General features: G+C 37.7%; 1 protein-coding gene across 2 annotated transcripts in view; it reads left to right on the top strand.

Annotated features, from left to right (window-relative positions):
- The window catches only part of FER (FER tyrosine kinase), a 442,177-nt gene that overhangs the window by 407,700 nt on the left and 9,504 nt on the right, over positions 1-24,973 (top strand). For both annotated transcript variants that reach the window (XM_046666723.1, XM_046666724.1), the window contains 2 exons: positions 12,828-12,982; positions 23,539-23,661. In XM_046666723.1, coding sequence (XP_046522679.1) covers positions 12,828-12,982; positions 23,539-23,661 — 278 coding nt within the window. The remainder of the gene's footprint in view (positions 1-12,827; positions 12,983-23,538; positions 23,662-24,973) is intronic.

Raw genomic sequence — 24,973 nt, 5'->3', positions numbered from 1 at the left:
ATATAACTATATGAAGTACTATCTTACTGTTTTATTAATAAAATGTAAATTCATTTCAAAACATTGTTGAATTCTTAGTAGCTTTGCATCCTGTTGTTTATTCTCTGTCAGCCATTATAAAACATACAACTCTCACACCACAGTGGATGTGGTACAAAGGAATTGTAAAATTGTTTGATATTATACAGGAGCCCTCACGCTCAGAAAAATCAAGAATTGGTGCTCTCATTTCTCAGGTCCAGGAAAATGATGTGTGATGTACTCACTTACACAGCTTGTTAAGGAAAACACTGGTGAGAACTCCAGTCTCCTAATCCCTAGTCCAGAACTCTCAACAGTGGAGATGTTTGCATCATTTCTTCTGGAAAAATCTGTGAAATATATTTAATTTTCAGATTAGTATGCATGCAGTTGAGTATTGACAGAAAATGGGTTATATGAAAAATTAAATGTTTACATGAACAGTATCTGGCACATATAAAGCACTCAATAAATGATAGTTCTTATCATGATGGCCGTTCAATCAGGAGTGATTTTGTCACTTTTTCTGTCTGTTGCTCAGTAATTTACTACATCCAAGTGTAACATTTTAAAGTTATATCATTTGTCACGCAGACAAGTAGCTTCTGTTTTCACTTCTCATACTCTCAGAATGGGAGTGGGTGGACACTTTTTAAATCTCCCTCCCATAAGTCTTTTAGGAGTAGAGTCTCTTGCCCTTAGTACTGAGGCTAACTTTGGAGGAAGTCCTTGTGTTGCATTTTATTATAGCTTCAGACAGCTATTGGCCTGGATTCAATGTGCGTGCTTCAGACAGAACTCAGTTTTGTTGCTGAATTACCCATTGGGATCGGGTATATTTCTGTGAAGTAAAGGGATTTAAATATTTGCTTTCCATCAATGTTTTTTAATTTGTCCTTCCCCCTGCCCTGTTCCTCTACGCCAGACTCTTTACTTATTAAGAGATTTAACATGAGATCAGTATTTATTTAAAATTGTACCCAGAGGTAGTCTCTAGAGATTTGGCATCTCACGTCACAATGAGGCCCACAGATGATAGCAGAAAACAGTGACTGAGGGAGATTTATATCTGACTATGCAAGTAAAGTACTCATTTCATAAAACTATAAACCATCCAGGTTGATCACAGTAGTTAAATACAAGGAAAGTTCCCCTTGGGTTTTTCAGGTAAATTTAGGACTGAAGCAAGTGTTATCACTATGTGTTTGGTTCTAAATGTTTTTCAATATCTGTATTTAGTATGTGTCCCATTTCTTTAGCTAACTATGTAAGAATTTGATTTCTAAGCTAAATAAGAGAATATGTGGAGTTTGTACTTGTGCACATCCGACTAGAATTCTCTTATAGGGAAGTCGCCCAGGGAAAGGAGATGAAAGAGCCAGTAGTAGTAGGCACTTCTATATGTGCTGAACGTGTCCATTTTATGTAAAGGCAGATGACTTATAGTAGCTTCCATGTCATTCTCATTCAGTCAGCTCTGTCAGGCAAGGACTTGGCTGTTTTGTGTTCCAGCTACTGGGCAGCAGCCTCATCAGAGGAAATCACCAGAGGCCTCTGTTTCTCCCCAGAAGACAGCCCAGTGGAGCATTACTCCAGTATAAATAGATTGAGTGGTTGAGTATCCAGGCCTCCAGTGGTGATCTTTCTCTGTGGCTGAGAAGAAGGTAACCTGATTTAGAATAAACACACTAGAGGTAGCCCTAGACAAATTTTTTAGAAGTTATATCTGCATCGTTGCCCCCACCCAATGCCCCTTACACATCCTTAAATATTTATCCAAACTGACTTTTCCCACAAGAGCCCATTGCATGCCCTACCCAGGCCTGCTGTCCTCAGCCAGTTCCCTGTACTGTTGTTTCCTTTCCCCTTCTTGTTCTCACTGTCAGAACATATCTGCCTTATCATTCCATTCCCTTAAGACGTTGTATGATGTCTATTCAACTATCTGTTCAAATAATTTATGCCAAAATGTACATAAGTGGTAATAGGTAATAGGTGCTCCCTTGCTTTTAGCAGTGGCTTTACGTAAATGAAGAGACTCAGACACTGTGGATTCTAAGTGTACTGGCAGGCAGCAGGAGAGAGAGTTCAGGAATAGTGGGTCTTTTGGCACTCACCGTATATACCCACAGGGCATTGGACCAGCCCTGAGCAAAAAAGCATGAATTATACCCCAACCCTTGCTCCACACCTGGTCTATTACTACATTCACAGAAGCAGCACTTTTGTTTCCAACCTCCCAGAAGTCTGAGACAGTGAACAATTTTTCAAAGGAAGAGAAAAAGCAGAGTTTAATAATGGGACTAATTTTCACAGTTTTGCAGCTGAGGCTTCCTTTGGGGCTCATTCTTTTAGAAATAAGTACCCCGTTAATAATGGGCACAGAATTCACCAAGGGAGAGATACGAAGTGTGATGAAGGGGGCTGTGAGGGGAAGAGAGGCAAGGGGACAATTAGATGAGTGGAAAACTGAGAGTGAATCAGGGGTGCGCTTGAAGATGAGAAATGGAGGGAGATTTCGTATTTTATTCAAAGGAAAGATAAGATAGATTCTGAAGTGGAAATAAACAACATGTGACTTGGGGAAGAATCTGGCTAACCACCTCTTTCTTGGCTGATACCTGATCCCATCACTGTCAGCTACATAGAGGCTTTGGTATGGGCCAGTATAAAATGGTCCCCAAGGTGCCAGCTCTGTTGCCAAAGACACCCCCCCTCATTTCCTGGTGCGCCCTATTGAAACAGTTTACGGTTCCATTTCTATTATTATGTGTTAAGATTTTGCAACAAGAAATAGACACTTCTACTCTCCTTCCATCAAAACACTCATGTATATTGTTTTAAAGTGGTTGGTGACATTTGGCTTTTTCAGAAAACAGATTTTTCATATGCTTATTATATAGACTGTTTCTGCTTTTTTCTTTTTGAGGGTGAGGGGAGTTTGAAGTATCTCTTTCTTCAAGGTAACCAATTTTGGCTCTTCTGTTTAACATTCAAAATTGTAGCCATTGGGCATGGATTAAGTGGTCCGTGGTTTGATTACATTCTAGAAGAGAATTACTAGATGTATTGAGAGTCATTATAGCAAGTGGCTAAAATTGCAGACTCTGGGGCTGGGCGGCTGGGGCTCAATCCCTGCTTTCTCCACTCACTGGGGTGACTTTGGGCAAGTCACTTAACTCTCTGGGCTTTAGTTTCATCGTCTATAAAAAATGAAGATCATAAATATGGTAATTAGGAGAATTAAGTGACTTAGTATATGAAAAGTGCTTAGAACTACATGCCTGACGTAGTAAATACCATATGCTGTTGTTGTTAGGAGAGATAAACTGAATAACTTTTATATTGATATAAAGATAAAATTGTCAAATAGTTTATTCTAATTAGAAGGGGGGGAAAGGCAGTGATTCTCCGGCACATGGTTTCTGTGGCTAAAATTCAAGTTTTGCTGTGATAAATGTGCATTTTTACATCTGTGTGTGGCTAATATTTATTGAGTGCTCACTATTTTTCAATTACTATGCTAGGCAGTTTACATATTTTATTTAATTCTCACAACAACCTGATGAGGTAGATACTGTTATTATCCCCATTTTACAGATGAGAAAACTGAGGCTAAGAGTAAGTAAATTTCTAAGTCCAAGAGTTAGTAAATGATGTAATGCTTCAAAGTTGGTGCTTTTAACTACTGCTCTATAATGTTCCCAAAATATGCTTGCAGCTATCAAGATATAGATATGTTGTGTAGTAATGTTATGATAATTCTGCTTTTTTTTATCAGAACTTAGTAAGGCAAATGAAGTCTGCTTCATTTGTTCTACACCCCGCGGGTTGTTGGTTTTATGCCCTGTTTTAGTCAGAATGCAGAAACCTCAGTACCTTAAAGAGGTTTTCTCCTCCTAAGTGTTGATAGTTGCTTGTAGTTCAGTACACTCCAGACCCAGCGGGAATAGTCTTTGTATAAAAAAAACAAAAACAAAAAACAAAATCAAAAAACTATAACTCCTTTTTATGTGAGGGATAAATGCTGACTGTGGAATCATAGCCGCAAGTAGTAAATGATGTTTGGGGCAAAGGGCATGACAAGGAGAACCCTCGCTCGGCCTCCTGGTTCATCCTGGTTTACCACGGTATTTGCTCTGAGAGGCAGCATCACCACAGAGCAAACTGCCCACTGTTGTTCTTTCCAGATAGCAAAGAAAATTTACTCATCTCCATTGCCTGCTGGCGTTGGGTTTCCTGTAACTGCTCTCTGTTCCCATTTTATCCTTAATTAGCCTGTCTCATATTATGTACGACTTGTAAGACACCTCTGGTACACACACTCAGAAGTTTGACTTTGAATCTTCAGATAAGATTACTCGGCAGACGTAAGTGGAACATTTCCATATCCTCTTGGCAGTCAGCAGCATTTGCTGTTATATTCATCTGCATGTGGTGATTTATAGCCATCCCTGATACCTCCTGTGAATGACAATGCCAGCCTATTATGAGATTTCTCATCTCTGAATTCCTGTAGGATTCGCAGTCTGTAAGGCACTGGCTCATGTTGGCTTGTTCTCTAGCAGTTGCATGTGTGAAGAGGCAGGGAGCACCAGTGTGTCTCCTAGAGTGTCTGACTGAGGGCTGGGCAGTAGCAAGCTTAATAAAGAAAGGAATGGAGAGAAAAGAAGGGGGAGAGGTGTATGTCTGCCTTATCTCCCAAATTAGATTGTCAGCTTCTCAGCCCAGAGGTCACATCTGTTTTTCCTATCTCCTTTAATACTGATTCTAAAAGCAGGCAAACAGTGAGTATGCAGTGCATGCTTATTGCCCGAAGGCCTAAGGTCTTATTTTAATTAATAGATTATGCTAAAAAGATGCCATTTCCATTCACTTGAACTTAATGCAACCCAAAGAAAATAGAGTTTTCTCTAAATGTTATTGAAATGTTATTTACATCACATTGAAGGTATCTCTAAATCGGTTTTTCGATTGGTCCCTCACAGAGCTGTGATCCTCATTTCAGAAGACAAACCTCTAAGCTGGTGGTGCAGCGAAGATAGCTAGGACAACGGAAGTACATGTAGTGGTAAAGCATAGGTGTTATTCTGAGGAAAGCACTAGCACAGAAATCCTGTAAATGACTAAAATGCTGCAGTGAGTAAAAGCTCACTCTGACCAACAATAACTACTTGGCCCCAGGAAGGAGTCAGCAGCCCACTGATTGAGATTGGGAGGTACTCACTGTGGCACCAGGTACCTTCCAGTCTTAACGGGTTGACCACACGTTTGCGCATCTGTTTCTGGACCCTCTATTCTGTTCTATTGAACTATAATATCTTTTTCCCTTCACTGAATTGTATCAATGACAGTAGCTTTATAGTGAGATTTTACATCACGTTAAGTAAGTCCTTCAACTTTGTACTTCTTTTGTAAAATTATTTTGATTTATTCTGGAACCTTTGCATTTCCATATCCATTTTAAAGACATCAGCTAGAATAATGATTGAGAGTGCATTAAGTCTACAGGTTAATTTGGGAAGAATGGCCATATTAATATTGAGTGTTCCACTTTATGAGCTTGGAATATCTTTCCATTTATTTATTATTTTTTCTCAGTCAAACATTGCAGTTTTTACTGTAAAGGACTGGGTTGTCCTTTGCTAGACTTATTTTTAGGTATTTTATTGGCATTACTGGAAATGGAATTTATTTTATTTTCCAACTGCTTGCTGCTAGCACGCAAGAATATTTTTTTTGTATTAACTTGTTATCTTGCAAACTTGCTAAATTCATTTATTTGTTCTAATTCTTGTTATGTAAATTGCATGTGATTTTCTATGTAAAAAAAATTGTCATGTGCAAATAGTGCAAATAGAGGTAGTTTTACTTCCTTTCTGGTATTTGTGCCTTTTTTTTTTTTGGCTTTTTCTTTTATGTCTTATTTCAAAGACTAGGACCTCGAGAAGAGAGGTTCTTTTGAATAGAAGAAAGCAGGTATCCTTGCTTTGATCTCAGGGGAAAGCAATTTTGTCTCTCACCATTAACTATGATGTTAGTGGTTGAATTTTTTTTAGATACCCTTTGTCAGTTGAGGGCGTTCCTTAATATTTCTAGTTAGCTGAGTATTTTATCATTAATGGATATTGAATGTTCTCAAATGCTTTTTCTGCATCAGTTAGAATGATCATATGGTTATGGTTTTTTCCCCTATATTTTGTTAATCTAGTGAATTATATTGATTAATTTTCAAATGTTAAACCAACCTTGCATTACTAGGGTAAACCATTCTTGGTCATGATGTGTTATCTTTTTTATATAGTATTGGATTTGATTTGCTAATATTTTGTTAAAAATATTTGGCTCTGTCTTCATAAGGGTATTTTTCTGTAATTTCTTTAATAATGTCTTTGTCAGGTTTTGTATTAGAGTTCTACTGGCCTCATAAAATGAGTTAGGCAGTTTCTCTCCTCTATTTTTTAAAAAGTTTGCATAGTATAATTGTTATTTCCTCCTTGAATGTTTGATAGAACTTACTAATGAAACCATTTGAGTTGGAGTTTACTTTTTAGAAAGATTTTTTGATACCACATTTATTTTTGTTAGTAGATATAGAACTATTCAGATTTTCTGTATCTGCTTGTGTCAATTTTACTGTTATATTTTCAAGAAATATATTCATCTAAGCTGTGAAATTTGTTGGCATAAAGTTTTTAATAGTCTTATCCTTTGATTATCCTTTCAATGAATGTAGAATCAGTAGTAATGACCATTTTTCATTCTTGATACTGATATTTTAAACATTTAATACTTTGACCACCTTATGTTTGAATATTTTTTAGCATTCCATTTTATTTTATCTCTTGACTTTTTGGCTATATCTCTTTACATCATTTTTTTCATAGTTGCTCTATAGATTGCAATACATATGCCTAACCTTCCATAGACTATTTAGACTTAATATTGTACCACTTCATGTAAAATATAGAAAACTTGGAACCATATAGGTTCCTTTGCCCACACCCAACCTTTATATGGTAATTGTCAGATGTAATATTTACATACATTGAAAACATGACTAGATAATGCTATATTTGTTTTCCATATTCAGTAATATTTTTAAAGAACGTAAGAGGGGAAAAAAATAGTGTTTTGTATTTACCCATATATGTACCATCCTGTGCTTCCTTCTATCCTGATGTGTCAGATATCATTTCCCTTCAGCTTGAAATACTACTTCTGGCATTTCTGGTAGAGTGGGTCTGCTGGTAGTGAATTCTCTTAGTTTTCCTTCTTCTGGCAATGTCTTTATTCTGCCTTTATTCCTATAGGATATTTTTGCCGACCACAGAATTCAGGGTTAACAAAGACATCTGCCAGAATCTTGATTGGGAATACATTAAATCAATTTGGAAAGAATTGCTGTCTTAGCAAAAGAAAATATATTATTCCACTGCCTTCTGCTCCCCCATCATTTCTTTTGAGAAATCTGCAATGATTCTAATCATTGTTCTCTGTGTATAATGTGCCATTTTCTCTATCTGCTTTTAAGACTTTTTCATTTCCTTGGGTGTCATCAGCTTGATTATCATATGTGTAGGGTTTTTTAATTTGATTTTTATCCTGTTTGGAGTTCACAAAGATTCTTGAAAATGTAGATTTATTTCTTTCAACTAAATTTGGGAATTTTTCAGTCATTATTTATTCAAACAAATTTTCTGCCCCAGTCTCTTAGTCCTCTACTTCTGGGACTCCAATAACATGTATTTTCAATCTTTGATATTCCACAGGTCCCTGAGGCTCTGCTCACATTTGTCTATTTTCCTTTCTTTGTGTTCCTTAGCTTGGATATTTTATATGATTTCTCTTCAAGCTTATTGACCATTTTCTCTGTCATCGCCAGTATGCTATTGAGCCTTTGCAGTGATTTTTATTTTTAGTTTCAGATATTTTATTTTATTTTTAAGTTTTAACATTTCTGTAATTTTTTCAAGATTTTTTCTTCCCTCTACTGAGAACATCTGCTTTTTCATTCATTTCAATTGTGTTTTCCTTTATTTCATGAAGTGTATTTATAATTGCTATTCTCTACCTGGTTATCATGGTGTTGACATTTGTTGATTGCTTTTCCCTTTAGAATTGATCATGTTTTTCTTGTTCTTTGTATGTTTAGCAGTTTTGAATTGTGCCTTTGATATTGTGAATGTTATATTGTGCAGGCTCTAAGTTCCTGTTATATTCCTCTGGAGAGTATTGATGTTTTGTTTTAGCAGGCATTCGATCCAGTTAGGTTCAGACCACAAATTCTGTCTTGCACTGATTCAAATCACAGTTCACTTCTCAAAGCCTGTGTTTGGGAGCGTCCTGTGTGTGACATTCAGAGGTTACTCTGAGACATGGTTTAAATACGAGTTCAGTTCTCTAAGTGTGTTTAGATCTGCCCCTCATATGTGTGTCTCAGGGCTTAGGCTGAGACTTGTACAGGTTCAAACATGGAACCAGATGATCCTCTTCTCTGGCTCTTTCTCCACACTCCCTGGCCTCTATTGGAGTTTTAGACACTGATGCGTCCTCCCTTATATTACTCTATAACTGGAGCCCACATTCGGGGGAACCTGCAAGAGAAATGAGGGGAAAACTACAAAGCAGGAAATTCATTCCCATGCAATCGGCTTTGTAAGTTACTGCTGTCCTCTAGAATCCACCTGCGTTTCTTTACTTTGAGGAATCTTCAGGGAGTTATTTTTGTATTTCATCTAGAGATTTTAGTTATAATCAAGGAGGCATGGATTATAGACTTGCATTGCCGTGCCATTGGGAACCTCAGAAGGAAGATTTTGAAGACAGACAGTCTGGATCCAGAACTTAAGAAATAACTATATTGCTTCTCCTCTTCAAAGAAATTTTTTTTAAATATATGTAACATTAATTAAATTGATGAATCTCCCTATTTGAGTCAAATATATCCAGAACCTCTCAAAAATTCCTGCAACAGATCACTTTTATTTATTTACTAACAATAGATTTAATGTTTAATAACTCTTTCAGGAAAGTATGCACCAGTGTTTTTCCCCCTCATCCTGGGAGAGGAGGATAGAGGGTAAAGGGAGGGGAGTCCTGAAATCTAACTCCAGAAAATAGCATACAGTCTAATTGTTAGTCAGTCAACAAGCGCAAATACCCTTCTGGATCTTCCTTTGGGCACAAGAAAGAAATAGAAAGGCAATAATCGACTGAAAAATTCATATGCCTACCATGTAGAGAAATTCATTATCTCCAAAGACAAATGAACCCAATCTCAGCAGAGATGAAGACCTTAAGATTTTTATTCTACTGGTAATTCAAAAGAGTAATGTGGACACCATGAACATTCAGCTAATTCTGTGTAACTTTAATTGTGAAAATTTTCAACAGGTAAATAATAATTTCAGCTCCACTTTTGAAGTATGTTTTACAAAGCTACCTCTTTGTATCCGTGAGTTTACAGGTGCCAGGCCCTTTTCCTTTGTGATCATGACATATTCTTAGAAAATTATTTTGAAAAGTGATTTATCTGTGCTGTTCCAGGGCCTCTTGTAGTAGCAGTAGTAGCAGTAATACATAAACAGTAGAAATAATCCTGATGATGATAGCTTACTTAAGACTTATTTTGAGCCAATTATTGTATGCCAGCACTTTACAAACATTAGCTCATTTAACCCCTGCTAGGTCGTATTTTTTAGATGAGTAAAATGAAACTTAATATGCAAGGCCACACAGATGATAAGTGGCAGAGCTAGGATTTATTCTGGCCAGCTTTGCCATATGTAGGACTTGGAGTCCTGAGCCAGTATATAATTCCTTCCTACAGATAAATATAAGTAGATAAATGAACCAGTATTTCACTGTCTCCCACTTTGTCCAGCAACAAACCAGGGTCTCTCACTCTTCCAGTGGGTGTTCATGCTACATCTAAAGACTGGAAAGTGAGTCAGAGATTTAATTTTAACCTTGGGCTTCTCCTGAGGTTCTCCATTGTGAAACTTGATCTAATGAGTAAAGCCAATCTTAGCAAATTAGTAGGGCAGAAAATTTCACATTCCTTTCTGATATCTTTAGGTACTACCACCCAAGTTCCCTACTGGAATATAAAAATATTATTTCTCTGATCATTAATTATGTTCAGCAATTCCAAGGTTAATTTAACACCCTTAGGACATACTGTCATCACCAGTCAATTGTTGATATAAGTCAGTTGCTCAAGGTACTTCTAGCCTATGTTACAAGACCAGTCATGTAAATTAGACTTTAATTTTTTGGAAGTTTTGAGTCATGTTTGATATTTAGAGATGCATTACAAAGATAAATATATAAAACCATCTCAGTTGAAAGAAACTAGTTGTTGACTGTTCCTCAGGAAAAAAGAATTAAAAAGGAAAATGCATAGAATAGACAATCTACCTTCAGCAGAGATCACTCCTAGGGTAAGATAGTATATATATATATTCATTCAGTGGTATTTATTGAGCACCTACTATGTGCCAAGTATTATGCTGGGCACTGGGAATATCGCTCTGAAGAGCACAGATGGATCCCATCACCTCTTACGTTCTTGAGGGCTTCACACCTTCACTTGTCACCTTTCCTTCCTGCATTAGTTTTGCCCTCTGTATAATATTACTATCTGCACATATGCATGTAATAGCCCCCATATTAAGGGGAAAAATTTCTTTGACCTGAAACCCTCCTCTAGATACAACTCTATTTCTCTGTATTCCCTTATAGCAAATTTACTATTTCCCCTTTCTTTTAAAGAAAACTTCCTAGAAATTCTAGACAACTCTTTTGCTTATATCTCATTGGCCAGGACTTAGATAATATCTAGTGCAGGGGAGGTTGAGAAGTATAGCAGTTTTTAGCTGGATGGCACTATATTCAGCTACAATCGAGATTCTTTTCTAAAAAAGAGGAAGAAATGGATATTGGGAAGCAACTAGCTGTCTCTGCCACACTGTGAATCTAATCCTCCCCCTAGTATCCCCCATTTCAATAAATGTCAGCTCCATTCTTCCAGTTGCTTCGGCCAAAATATCTTGGGGTCATCTGTGACTCCTTTTCTCTCCTACTCCACATCCAATCTACCAGCAAATCCTATTGATTATACTTTTAAAATATAGCCTGAATCTGACAGCTTCTAACCACCTCCGTCACTTTCATCTTAGTGCAGTTTATCATCGCCCCCCTTAGACTTCCGAAATAGTCTCCTCACTGGTCTCTCTGGTTCTGCCAGTCCATTCTCCGCATAGTAGCATATAATCCTTCAAAACATAAGTCAGATCATGTCATTCCTGTGTGCAGAACTCTCCAGTAACCTCCCAGCACACTCTGAATAAAATCCAAGTAACTTACTATTAAAAGGCCATACATCATTTGGTCCTGGCTAACTCTTTGATTAAATCTACTATTCTCTACCTCACTCATTCCACTCCAGCTATACTAGCTTCCTTGCTGTTCCTTGAATTATACCAAGCATGTATCAATTTCAGGGCCTTTGTATCTACTGTTCCTTCTACTTTGAATGCTGTCCTCCTAGATATCCCCATGGCTTGCTCCTTAACTTCCTTCAGGTCGTTGATCAAATATCACATTCTCAAAGATATCTTCCCCAACAGCCTATCTAAAATAGGATTTCCACTGTAAATCTTTTTTGCTTTATACAACTTTTTTCTTTGTAACACTCAGCACTCTTTGATGTATTATCTGATTTTCTGCATGAGTATGTGCGGGTGTGTATATGTACACTTTCTCCTTGTATGTACATAGATATATATATATAAACACTTATATGTACAGATAGGAATTTGATTATTGAATGTCTTCCCCATTCAAATTAGAGTAGAGACTTGGTCTATTTGCTGCTGTCTTCCTTATCAGATAAGGGTGGTCAGGACAGACTTCTCTGAGGAGAGGACAATTGAACTAAGAATGAAGGAAGAGGAGCCAGCTATGCAAAGGTCTCGAAGGAGAGCACTCCAGACAAAGGGAACAGCTAAGTGCAAGGGCCCTTCAGTGGACATAAGCCTGCCGAGTTCAGGGGACTTGTCCTGTGTTTATGGATAAAACGGAGCCCAATATAGCTGGAATATAGAAAATTACGGAGAGAGTAGAACAAATGAGGTGGGAAAGAGAGGCAGGACCAAATCATCATGTAGAGTTTTGTCTGTCCAAGATGCAACAGAAAAAGAGTTGCCAGCCTCTCTGGCCCCTCAACTGTTCTCTGGCCTGTGGGAAACACTAAGGCTCCACTGCCAAAGGCTACTCCGTGGCTACTAGTGTCTTGTAGCCATTTAGATTTAATTAACTAAAAGTAAATAAAATAAAAAATGCAGTTTTTCAATCACACAAGCCATATAGCCATGTTCAACATAGTCACATGTGGCTAATGGCTATCTGTTGTACAGCACAGATAGAGAACATTCCATCATCACAAAGTTCTGTTGGGCAGTGCTGCTCTAGGAAAGCCAGTCAAGGAGAAATCATGCCAAGTTTGCTTAGCCTCTCCTCTGTGATTTTCTCTTAACCCTAGAATCAGTGTTTATCTATTTAAATGGAAATATATGTGGTGCATAGAAAATTAGCATGTGGCCTGTTCCATATGCAAATGTTCTCATGGATGATTTTTACCTTTGACAGAAAAGATGAGGAAAGACTGGTAAATCACAACCATTCTTAACCTCATTATAAACACATTGCAAATGTGAAAATGCAAACTGTGGAAGTCATAAATGTAAAAGTAGCTTTCAATTTGCTTTAATAGGCGTTTTCTATGTCTTTTTGTAACCTAGGGATCTTGCTGCAAGAAACTGCCTGGTAGGTGAAAATAATGTTCTGAAAATCAGTGATTTTGGAATGTCTCGTCAAGAAGATGGTGGAGTATATTCATCCTCAGGCTTAAAGCAGATTCCCATTAAATGGACAGCACCAGAAGCTCTTAATTATGGTAAGAATAGACTCTATTTCTTTTTGGTGGTAAAAATCGACTCCATTAACACCAAACATTCACAAGCAAAGTTATAGGGGTAAAGCAGAGCCAAAATTAGAATGATTTGAGGATCAACACAAATGTGTAAATGTTTGTACTTTGCGCTTAAACATGAGCACAAACTTAATTCATTGACTTTATTGATCAGATTTCTATATGTAAGATCACTAGATTTAAAAGATGGATACACTTAGAAGCCTGTTAAATATGACAATGCATCTAAGGGAGTTTTTGTTTTTATCCAAAAATGTGATTATTTTTATGGTCAAATTATACACAGAATATGTGTTGCTGTGGCTCTGGACTATTTCTTTTGAATGTCTTATAATTGGTCCAATAATCTCATCTAATGTTAGGTTCCTAAAATAAGTCAGTCTATTCTGTAGTTTCTCACTCTGAAAATCAACGTGGTTCCTTAGCATCTCTGGAACTTGTATAAATCTTGCGGGAAGAGAGAGATGGGAGTTACATTTTGAAACAGCAGGGATATTTTTCACTTGAATTCTTATGTGTCATTGTAATTGGAAATAAATACAGCTTGCAGTATCTGTGGTTGGGATGAAATGGGCCATAACAAGATGGGTAACAGCTCAAGAATTTTTTAAAAAAAGATTGTGCTTTAAGCAAAATTAGAAATTACATTTTCATTAAGGAAAGAAGCATATGAACTATGGGCTAATGAATAGGTGTAGTATGTTTTGAATAAAAATATCATAAAATGATTCTTTGTTTATTTAAAATGAAAAATTACTTCATCATGAAGAATTAATAAAGCATTTATAAATGCCTTAACTTAATGGCTAAAGACAGATAAAGCTTTTGTTTTAATTGAGGTGAAATTCATGTAACGTAAAATTAACCACTTTAAAGTGAACAATTCAGTGGCGTTTAGTACAATTCACAATGTTGTGCAACTCCTACTCTATCTAGTTCCAAAACGTTTTCATCACTCCAAAATAAAACCCTATACCCATTAAGAAGTTACTCCCCATTCCTCCCTGCCCTCAGCCACTGGCAACCACATATCTGCGTTTTATTGTTATGGATTTACCTGTTCTGCATATTTCATATAAATGGAATCATACAATGTGTTTCCTTTTGTGTATAGCTTCTTTCACTTAGCATCCATGTTGTAGTATGTATCATTACTTCATTCCTTCCTATGGCTGAATAATATTCCATTGCATGTATTTATCACAACTTGTTAATCCATTCATCCATTGATGTATATTTGAGCAGGTTTCACCTCTTGGCTATTGTGAATAGTGCTGCTGTGAACATTTGTGTACAAGGATTTGTTTGAGTCCCTGTTTAACATAATTCTGTGTGTACATTAGGAGTCATATGGTAATTCTATGTTTAACTTTTTGAGGAACCACCAAATGTTTTCCAGATGAAACTTTGGAATGTAATTGGTTTGGAAGTTAGTTGGGGCAGATCCAGACACCAGAATCTGTTGTGTATTTTGTATACCAACAATACAATGGAATGTATAAGTGTAGGTAGTTGTCATTATGAGAAATTGACTAAGCTCTTCTAGTTCCCAACAAGGACATTTTTAACTTAACACTCCACAGACACTAATCCTCACCCTTAGTTTGTATTTCCATTTGTTAACAAGAGAAGCTTTTGTGACTTTTCTAGTAATCCCAAACTGATTCCGCTATTCCTCAGAATCTAGAGGAAGCAGCAGCCCTGCTGTTTTCCATAGTGATTCTTCTCTGGGGCGGTTGTTACTCTAAGGCTGTACTCCTAAGGAGAACAATCACAGGATGAAAGAGAGGATTGTAACCCTTGTATATACACAGAGGTTTTTTTTAGATGAAAGAATATTTTTAAGCACCTTCTTAGTGATTCTTATGATATCTCTATAGCAGAGCTAGAACTGGACTTGGGGGACCAAAGGCTTACTGGTAAAATCCAGCTATCTAGAATTTGTCCTTGCACCTGTTTGCCAGGTTCTCTTCATTATATTGCCTTTAAAAGTCCTCTTACTGTTAAGCAATTATGCCAAGTAAAATTCTGCCTTTCAATCAAAGAGTGTTTTAGTTGGCTTTCAAGCTGGCTAAAGTATTTACAAATCAAAATTCTAATTCCAGATATTGCTAAGAGCCAGACCTATAGCATTTTAAGTAATAAATACAGGTATGAAGACCTTTGATTAGCAGTAATGGACATTTTTTAGCAGTCTTTATAAAATGCAGAACAATTTAGATGACAAAGAGGGAGAGATTTTAACAGCAGATGAAAAAGAAGTTTTGAGTATTTATTACCCAATCCAGTGATGGAGTTCCTGAGAGTCTGCAAGTCTCATAGCAACCCTGAGAAGTTGTTTTAGTTCTCACAGACTAAAATTACTGAAGATTGGCTCTAAATCCTAGCATTTTTTTAACAAGAGAAAATATAAGTATTTTATGAGAGTGCTATTTCTTGTTATGCTTTTTTCATGTTTTATGCAAATATTGTTTTATGATTGGTGATAAGATGCTGCCTTATTTCCAAGGGTCTTTTCATCACTCTTGCCTCAGAGTAGGTAAAATACTGCCCAAGTCTCCATGAAATGAGGGGTCAGGGTAGGTGGGAAAAACCTTCAGTCTAGGAAACCTCTCTGAAACTTGACTTAGGGACATAGAATTACACTTATTTTCATCATAATTTTGTCGTTAATGTGGTTCAGTTTTTGAAAAGATGATTCATATACTTAGTATTTTAGAAATCAAGCAATAGTAAAGGGCCTACAATGAAATGTAAGCCCCTCCCTCTCCCATGCCTGGCTCAGGCCGCATAATTCCCCTTCCTAGAGGCAGTACTCTTATCATATTCTTATATTCTTCTCAGGCATTTATTGGTATGTATCTCCTCCTTTTTTTAAACGCAAAATCATAGCATACTTCACAGCCTCTTCAGGATGTATTGCCACCATCCTCAGTACAGCTGTCGCCAAAGGTACTGTGTCTGTAAAGGGCAAATAGGATACTGATCTCCAGCTAAGAAATAAAATAATCTATCAATTATTAAAAGAAATTTTTTTATTTGTCATCTGGGAATTTGGGCTTATACATCCTCTAATTTAATTACTGTGATGTAATTAAGTGCTCTGAAATGTGACAGAAGCAGGATTTATAGTGAAGAGAGTCCTGGATCACTCATCAGGACCAGGTGTCCCAACCAGTTATGTCAGTAGTTGCATGACCTGGGCAAGCCATCTACCTCTCTACACCCACATTTTCTAATTTGAAAGATGAAAACGATAATACCTTTTCTCTGCAAGGGCATTGTGAGGATCAAATGAGAGATGGTAAAGTAGCAAAATGCTGTACACTTGTAAGATACTCAGCCCATTAAAATTATTCAGCAAGGTTTCAGTTCAAGGTGGCAACGTAGGAAGATCCTGAACTCACTCCTTCCCACCAACTCACCAAATCTATGGCTACATATGGAACAATTCCCTCTGGAAAAAAATAACACCTGGGGGCCGGCCCAGTGGCGCAGCAGTTAAGTTCACACATTCTGCTTCAGCGGCATGGGGTTTGCAGGTTCAGATCCCAGGCACGGACCTACACACCACTTCTCAAGCCAGGCTGTGGCAGGCATCCCACATATAAAGTAGAGGAAGATGGGCATAGTTGTTAGCTCAGGGCCAGTCTTCCTCAGCAAAAAGAGGAGGATTGACGGCAGCTTTTAGCTCAGGGCTAATCTTCCTTGGGGAAAAAAAAACCTAAAAACTAGCTGAGTAACTTCTACTCATTGGGAAAATAAGAAAAAAATCTACATCAAAGTGAGTAGGAGAGGCTGAGACACAATCTTACTATAAACCTCCCCCACAATGCGGCAACCCACAATCAGGAGGGAACTGAAAATGCAGAGCTTCTCCCTGAGAAATGAAGGTTTTGAACCCCACATCAGGCACCCCAGCTTTTAAGACCTGCACCTGGGACATGATTCCTCAAAACATCTAGCTTTAGAAACCAACAGGGCTCATGTCCACAAGACCCACATAGCTGTAGCAAACTGAGAACTGTCCCGTAAAAGGATCATGCACTCAGACTCACCTACCCCAGAGGCCAGTGCAGAAGCACCCGATTGAGAGGTTCCCACACTTTAAGGAGCTTATTTGCTAATCTTAAAGCATCAGCCTGAGGGGAAGGCCTCTAATGTAACACACATATAGGGGCCTTCTGGGATACCCTACAGGATCGGAGGCTCGTGGGTACCAGTATTTCCCAGAAAGGAGCTTATGTATGCATCTGATGCCCCTGTTTTTGTGGCTGCTCCCCAGGGAATGCCCGTTGATTACCTGCCTCTGGTGGCAAGGGTGGCTTGTGTTTCTGGGTCCCACAGGGCTGTAACAATCAGAGTTCTTAGCTACTACTCCCAGGACACTGAATAAACAGCAAACTGAAAGAGACCTATTTCTTTGTCCTAGAACTTTGGCCTGAAGGTCAGGCTTCAGGTTCAGCCAAATCTAGGGGCCCATGGAGTTCCTCTTAGTAAACATAGGCCAGTGGATGCCGTCTTTGTTCTTTCCTTCTTCCTTGCTACAGCTGACCAGTATCTCCCAGAAAGGAGCTTATACACTCATCTGGAATGCCAGTTTTTGGAACTGCTGCCCGGGGAACACCTCTAGACCACCTGGCTCTGGTGACCAGCAGGGCTTGCACTTGCAGTCTCACAGGACTGTACATATTTGCAACTTTAAAAGTTGCTGCCTAAGGGTCTGGCTTCCAATCAACCTGTAAACTAGATGCTGACTGAGATTCTCCCCTTTGGGACACTGACAGGTCTTGGTACACGCTCAGCTACAAGGAGCTATTGAAAATAAAATAGGCTGCATGGACAATCGCAAAGGTTTAAAAGACAGCCAAGGGTTAGGGCAGGGTGGGATGATGAGGTTCATCTCCTACATAAGGCCACTCCCTCAAGACTGGGAGACGAGGCTCTTTAATGTAATGCATAGAAACCAACACAGAGAGTCAAGCAAAATGGAGAAGCAGGAGAATATGTTACACATGAAAGAACGAGATAAAACCTCAGAAAAAAACGTAAATGAAACAGAGATAAGTTATTATCTGATAAAGAGTTCAAAGTAATAGTCATGATACTCACTGAACTCAACAGAAGAATGGATGAACACAGTGCAAACTTCAACAAAGAGATAGAAAATATAAGAAAGTACCAAATAGAAGTCACAGATCTAGAGAATACAATAACTGAGGTGAAAACTACACTAGAGGGATTCAACAACAAACTAGATGAAGCAGAAGTAAGGATCAGTGAAGTCACAGACAGGGCAGTGGTACTTACCCAATCAGAGCTGCAAAAAAAAAAAAGAATTCAAAAAAGTAAAGATAACTTAAGGGAAGGGACTCATGTTAAAACATCAAGTGGACTAACATTCACGATATAGGTGTCCCAGAAGACAGATAGAAGATAAAGGGCCAGAAAACTTCCTAACCTTGGAAGGAAACACATCCAGATCCAGGAAGCCCAGAGAGTTCCAAATAAGTAGAACCCAAAGGGACCCACAGCAAGACACATGATAAATAAATGTCAGAAGTTGAAGACAAGCAGACAATATTAAAAGCAGAAAGGGAAAAACAACTTGTTACATACAAGGGAACCCCCATAAGACTATTAGCAGATTTTTCAACAAAAACTTGAAGTCCTGGGACTGGCCTTGTGGTGTTGTGGTTAAGTGTGGCACACTCCACTTTGGTGGCCCAGGTTTGCACGTTTGGATCTCAGGCACAGACCTACACCACTCGTCAACCATGCTGTAGTGGTGACCCAGTTACAAAATAGGGGAGAATTGGCACAGATGTTAGCTCAGGGCAAATCTTCCTCGGGGGAAAAAAAACTTGCAGTCCAGAAGAGATTAACATGCTATATTCAAAATGCTGAAAAAAAACACTTCCAACCAAGAATACTCTAACCAGCAAAGTTATGATTCAGAATTGGAAGAGAGATAAAGAGTTTTCCAGACAAGCAAAAGCTAAAGGAGTTCATCACCACTAAACTGGCCTTACAAGAAATGTTAAAGGGACTTCTTTAGCTGAAAAGAAAGGGTGCTAATTAGGAACAAGAAAACAGATGAAAGTTGAAATCTCACTGGTAAAGGTAAATGTATAGTAAAGGTAGTGGCTTGATCACTTATAAAGCTAGTATGAGGGTTAAAAGACAAATGTAATAGGGTCTGACCCAGTGGCACAGTGGTTAAGTTTGCACGTTCCGCTTTGGCGGCCCGGGGTTCACCAGTTCAGATCCTGAGTGCGGACATGGCACCACTTGGCAAGCCATGCTGTGGTAGGAGTCCCATGTGTAAAGTAGAGCAAGATGGGCACAGATGTTAGCTCAGGGCCAGTCTTCCTCAGCAAAAAGAGGAGGATTGGCAGTAGATGTTAGCTCAGGGCTAATCTTCCTCAAAAAAAAAAAGACAAACATCATAAAAATAATTACAACAGTTAAGGGATGCACCAGATAAGAAGATGTAAAATGTCACATCAAAAACAAAGCATGGGGGGGAGAATAAAAATGTAGAGCTTTAGAATGTGGTCAAACTTGTTATCAACTTAAAATCAACTTTTATAAATATAAGTTGTTATACATAAGCCTCGTGGTAATCACAAAGCAAAAACCTATAGTAGATACACAAAAGATAATGAGAAAGGAATCCAAGCATATCATTAAAGAAAGTCATCAAATCACAGAGGAAGAGAGCAAGAGAAGAATAAAGGAATAGAGAAGAACTACAAAAGAGTCAGAAGACAATTAACAGAATGGTGGTAACTACATATCTATCAATAATTACTTTAAATGTAAATGGATTAAGTTCTTCAATCAAAAGACATAGAGTGGCTGAATAGATAAAAGAAACAAAAACAAAAAACTATATGCTGCCCACAAGACTCACTTCAAATTTAAGACCACACACAGACTGAAAGTGAAGATGTGGAAAAAGATATTTCATGCAAATGGAAAACAAAAGAAGGCTAGGGTAGCTATACTTATATCAGACAAAATAGACTTTAAAACAAAGTATAGTCAGAACAAAGAAGGTCATCACATAATGATAAAGAATCAGTCCAACAAGAAGATATAACATTTGTAAATATTTATGCACCCAACATAGGAGCACCTAAATATTATAAAGCAAATATTAACAGATCTAAAGGGGGAAATAGACAGAAATACAGTAATAGTAGGGGACTTTAATATGCCACTTTCATCAATGGATAGATCATCCAGATAGAAAATCAATAAGGAAACATTGGCCTTAAATGATACCTTAGACCAGATGGTCTAACACACACAACTTTCCATCCAAAAGAAGGAGAATACAAATTCTCTGCAATAAATGGTGTCAGGAAAACTGGATAGCCACATGCAAAAGAATGAAACTGGACCATTATCTTATGCCATACACAAAAAGTAACTCAAAATGGATTAAAGACTTGACTGTAAGACCTGAAACCATAAAACTCTTAAAAGAAAATAGAGGCAGTAATCTCCTTGACATCAGTCTTGGCGATGATTTTTTGGACCTGGTACCAAAAGCAAAGGCAACAAAAGCAAAAATAAAGTAAGACTACAGTCTTGTGCTGCATAATGACATTTCTGTCAACGATGGACTGCATATACAATGGTAGTACCATAAGATTAGTACCATATAACTTAGGTGTGTAGTAGGCTATACTAACTAGGTTTTTCTAAGTACACTCTATGATGTTCACACAACGACGAAATCACCTAATGATGCATTTCTCAGAATGTATCACTGTCATTAAGCAACACATGACTGTACATCAAATTTAAAAGTTTCTATACAGCAAAGGCAACCATCAACAAAATGAAAAGGCAACTTACTGAATGGGAGAAAATATTTGCAAATCGTATATCTGATAAGAGGTTACTATCCAAAATATATGAAGAACTCGTATAACTCAATAGCAAAAAAACAAACAATTCAATTAAAAAATGGGCAGAGGATCTCAGTAGACATTTTTCCAAAGAAGACATACAGATGGCCAACAGTTACATGAAAAGATGCTTGACATCATTAATCAACAGCAAAATGCCAATCGAAATCACAATGAGATATCACCTCACACCTGTTAAAATAGCTATTATCAAAAAGATAAGAAATAAATGTTAGCGAAGATGTGGAGAAAGGAAACCCTGGTGCACTTTTGGTGGGAATGTCAATCGTTGCACCCACAATGGAAAACAGTATGGACGTTCCTCAAAAAGTTAAAAATAGAACTACCATAAGACCCAGCAGTTCCATTTCTGGGTGTATATCTGAATGAAATGAAATCACTCTTAAAGAGATATATGCACCCCCATGTTCATTGCAGTATTATTTACAATAGCCAAGATATGGAAGCAACCTAAGTGTCCATCAATGGATGAATGGATAAAGAAATCATGGTGTGTGTGTGTGTGTGTGTATATATATATATATATATGTATGTATGTATATATTCATATATGTCTGTGTGTGTGCAAACAAACAATGGAATATTATTCAGCCATAAAAAAAGAATGAAATCTTGCCATTTGTGACAACATGGATGGACCTTGAGGGCATTATGCTAAGTGAAATAAGTCACACAGAGAAAGACAAATACCATATAATCTCTCTTATATGTGAAACCTTAAAAAAAAAAATAAAAGAAGGCTCATAGATAGAGAGAACAGATTGATGCTTGCCAGAGGTAGGGGTTGATGAAGTGGGTAAAGGGGGTCAAAAGTACAAACTTCCAGTTATGAAGTAAATAAGTCCTGGGGATGTAATGCACAGCATGGTGATTATAGTTAATAATACAGTATTGCATATTTGAAAGTTGCTATAAGAGAGTAAATCTTAAAAGTTCTCATCACAAGAAAAATAAATGTATAAGTATGTGTGATGACAGATATTAACTAGACATTGTGGTGATCATTTTGCAATATATACAAATATCAAACCATCATATTGTACATCCGAAACTAATATAATGTTATATGTGAATTATACCTCAATAAAACAGATAAATAATTAAGCAAAGAAAGAATAAAAATTATCCAGCAAAACTAGGTTCCAAGGTCAAGGTCATAGAGTTAGGTTATAAGCTTTCACTTCTGCAGCATGATCTTGGTTTATATACAACATGCCTCTCTTGAGCTCTGCCCAGATTTAATCTTACAAAGAAGGTATTAGACTCTGTGTACCTTGTACTTTCTTAAAAAATTAATTAGTAAAACTTGCAGCCATTGAATGACTTCCATGAAAAGTATTAAATCATTGGGTGCCAAACATAGAAAAAGTTGATATGCAGACAAGAAAACCAATCTTCCTACCACACAGCAGAGTGAATGTCCATAATTACTGTCTACGAAGAAGTGAGCTAATTCACACAGCTGGAGATGATAATCAGCAACTGCACTCCAAACTCTGGCGTCAGAGCAGTTACCATAGTGCATCCACTCTCATTCTCATTTTACTTTTTTCAAGAAAGAGAAAAGGCCATTTTTTGAGTAAAAAGATATTTTTAGAAGAGGGATATTTATAAATCCTGGAATGGCAGAGTTAAGGCAGGAAGCTACAAGGGGAATAGAAATGAAATCATTTAAGAAATCTTTGGCATCACTGCAAATAGAGTTTAGTTATGACAGTATATGCCCTATCTATAAAATTAAAAGAAAAATATAAATATGTTGAGAAAGTTTTAGAAATTCTTAGCCTCTTGAAAATTGGAAAGAATGTTTCTGCTTCTCCTCCTTGGTTTCACATCCATTTCCATAAGGTACCTTATGTTGGCTTTTATCTCTGTGCTTCTCTAGAAGGCGACTGAAAAAAACCCTAAGGGCGTAGCTTATGTAGCTCAGTAAAACAGGTGCACCAAGATATTTTGACAAAACAAGGCACCATGTAATTTAAAGAAGTTGTTTTTATCATCCAGCTATGTTAATTTCTACTCTATTCAAAACACACAGAAAAATGTACTTTCCGTAAATGAAACTATCAGTGGAGAAAATGAGACCTTTAAGCATGTGAGAATATCTGTAAACAGTGATGAGTAAAAAAATTGAAGTTAAGAAACTTTCCTTATTGCTTTAGGTTTGTTTGTAATTTTAGTGGAAGGAAAATGATGCAGGCAGAAGACAAATTTGCAGAAATCCAACTTATTTAATCTCCTAGGCATTGATGTGTACAAATTTATATCTTTTTTATGTAAACCATTCATCTCATTTAGATAGCACAGGGAAAGTAAGCTTGTGTGCTGCCTGAAAATTGTTTGTGGTAGGGGAAAGTGATTTGGGAGCTGGTTTGGTTAAACTAGCAGCCTGAAGACTGTTCATTAAATAGGTAGTATTACTAGTCCTGGAAAGTAAAACTAGTGAAGAGAATAAGATCACTAGTTATTGAGTTCGTTTGGTAAGTTTAACTATGTTAATATGTGACTGACATAGACATACATAACCGGAAATGCTCACCTGCTTATCCTCTGGTTACGGTGTCGTTCACCCTCCAGGAAGATACAGTTCTGAGAGTGACGTGTGGAGCTTTGGCATCCTCCTTTGGGAGACCTTCAGCTTAGGGGTCTGCCCGTACCCTGGAATGACAAATCAGCAAGCACGGGAGCAAGTGGAAAGAGGTGAGCCAAAGACATGGGGTAGTAGTGTTCTCCTCCTGCCTCCAGGGGTAGCTGACGCTGTGTCTGCAGCTTTCCTGGGGAGAGGAAGGTACATACTGGTTGGGTTTGTAAATAGAGAGCAGAGGAGTTGATAAATCTGCTTTTGAACTGCATGGATGGTGTGGCTCTTATACAAGAAAAACCAACAAACAAAGGAAAACTAAAAGATTCTAACACTTTAAAAATAGAGTGCTATAGGCTTTTCTTCCACTCCCTCTGCCTCGCATGACATCGTCAAGGTTGTGCCATTCACTGTCTTCAAGGGTAACAGGGTAGTATTCCTCAACCTCCTATTTTTTATTTTATACCAAATAAACACCATTAATATTACTGCAAATTGAAATGTGGTTAGACTTCAGCAAGAGTTTTGGAGAATTTTATAACACTTCTGAAGATACCCGATGGTGTTCCCAGACCAGAGATTGGAATAAGTGGGTGATGGTGCCACCCGAGCATGCAGTTGTGTAGCCCACGGCTTTCACCTGAAAGAATGCTTTTGAAAAAGTGGCAGTGCCGCAGCGTCAGGCCCCTCAGGAGGGGCGCAGATGTAGGAGGATGACTTTCTAGCTCGTTTCTACCTTCCTCTATCCCTCACAGACATTTTACTTCCTGAGGCAAACACACAGGCACTTACACACTACCCAGCACACTGCTGGAACACCACCAGACAACTTTGAATTAAGGATAAGAATCTTGGGGCCGACCCATGGCCGAGTGGTTAAGTTCACACCCTCCGCTTGGGCAGCCCAAGGTTTCACCAGTTTGGATCCTGGACGTGGACGTGGCACAGCTCATCAGGCCATGCTGAGGCGGCATCCCACATAGCACAACGAGAAGGACCTACAACTAGAATATACAACTATGTACTGGGGGCCTTTGGGGAGAAGAAGAAGAAAAAAAGAAAGATTGGCAACAGATGTTAGCTCAGGTGCCAATCTTAAAAATAAAGAGATAAGGATCTTCTCAGACTGTAGAGGAATATAACTCATATTCATTTTTATTTAACTTTAAATTACTGTTTATAAAATCCTCATCCTTTCTTCATCTTCAAAAACCTGGGTTGTAGAGATGATTTTTAAAACTCTTCCCACAGCATCTAAAAGCAAATTCTAAAAGCAAATACTTAGAGCAACTAAAATATGCATTTTTATGTGATGTTATACATTTGTATGTGGTGTATCTTACATCAGATTTTGTAACAAACAAAAAAATGGGTTATTTGAACTAGAAGGTAATTCTATGGCTCTGTAATATTGAATTCTGTGTCACTTGT

This window comes from Equus quagga, chromosome 7 (assembly GCF_021613505.1).
Source record: "Equus quagga isolate Etosha38 chromosome 7, UCLA_HA_Equagga_1.0, whole genome shotgun sequence".
Taxonomy (NCBI): Eukaryota; Metazoa; Chordata; class Mammalia; order Perissodactyla; family Equidae; genus Equus; species Equus quagga.
The sequence above is the reverse complement of the archived record's forward strand: the minus strand, read 5'-3'. Positions and strand labels throughout refer to the sequence as shown.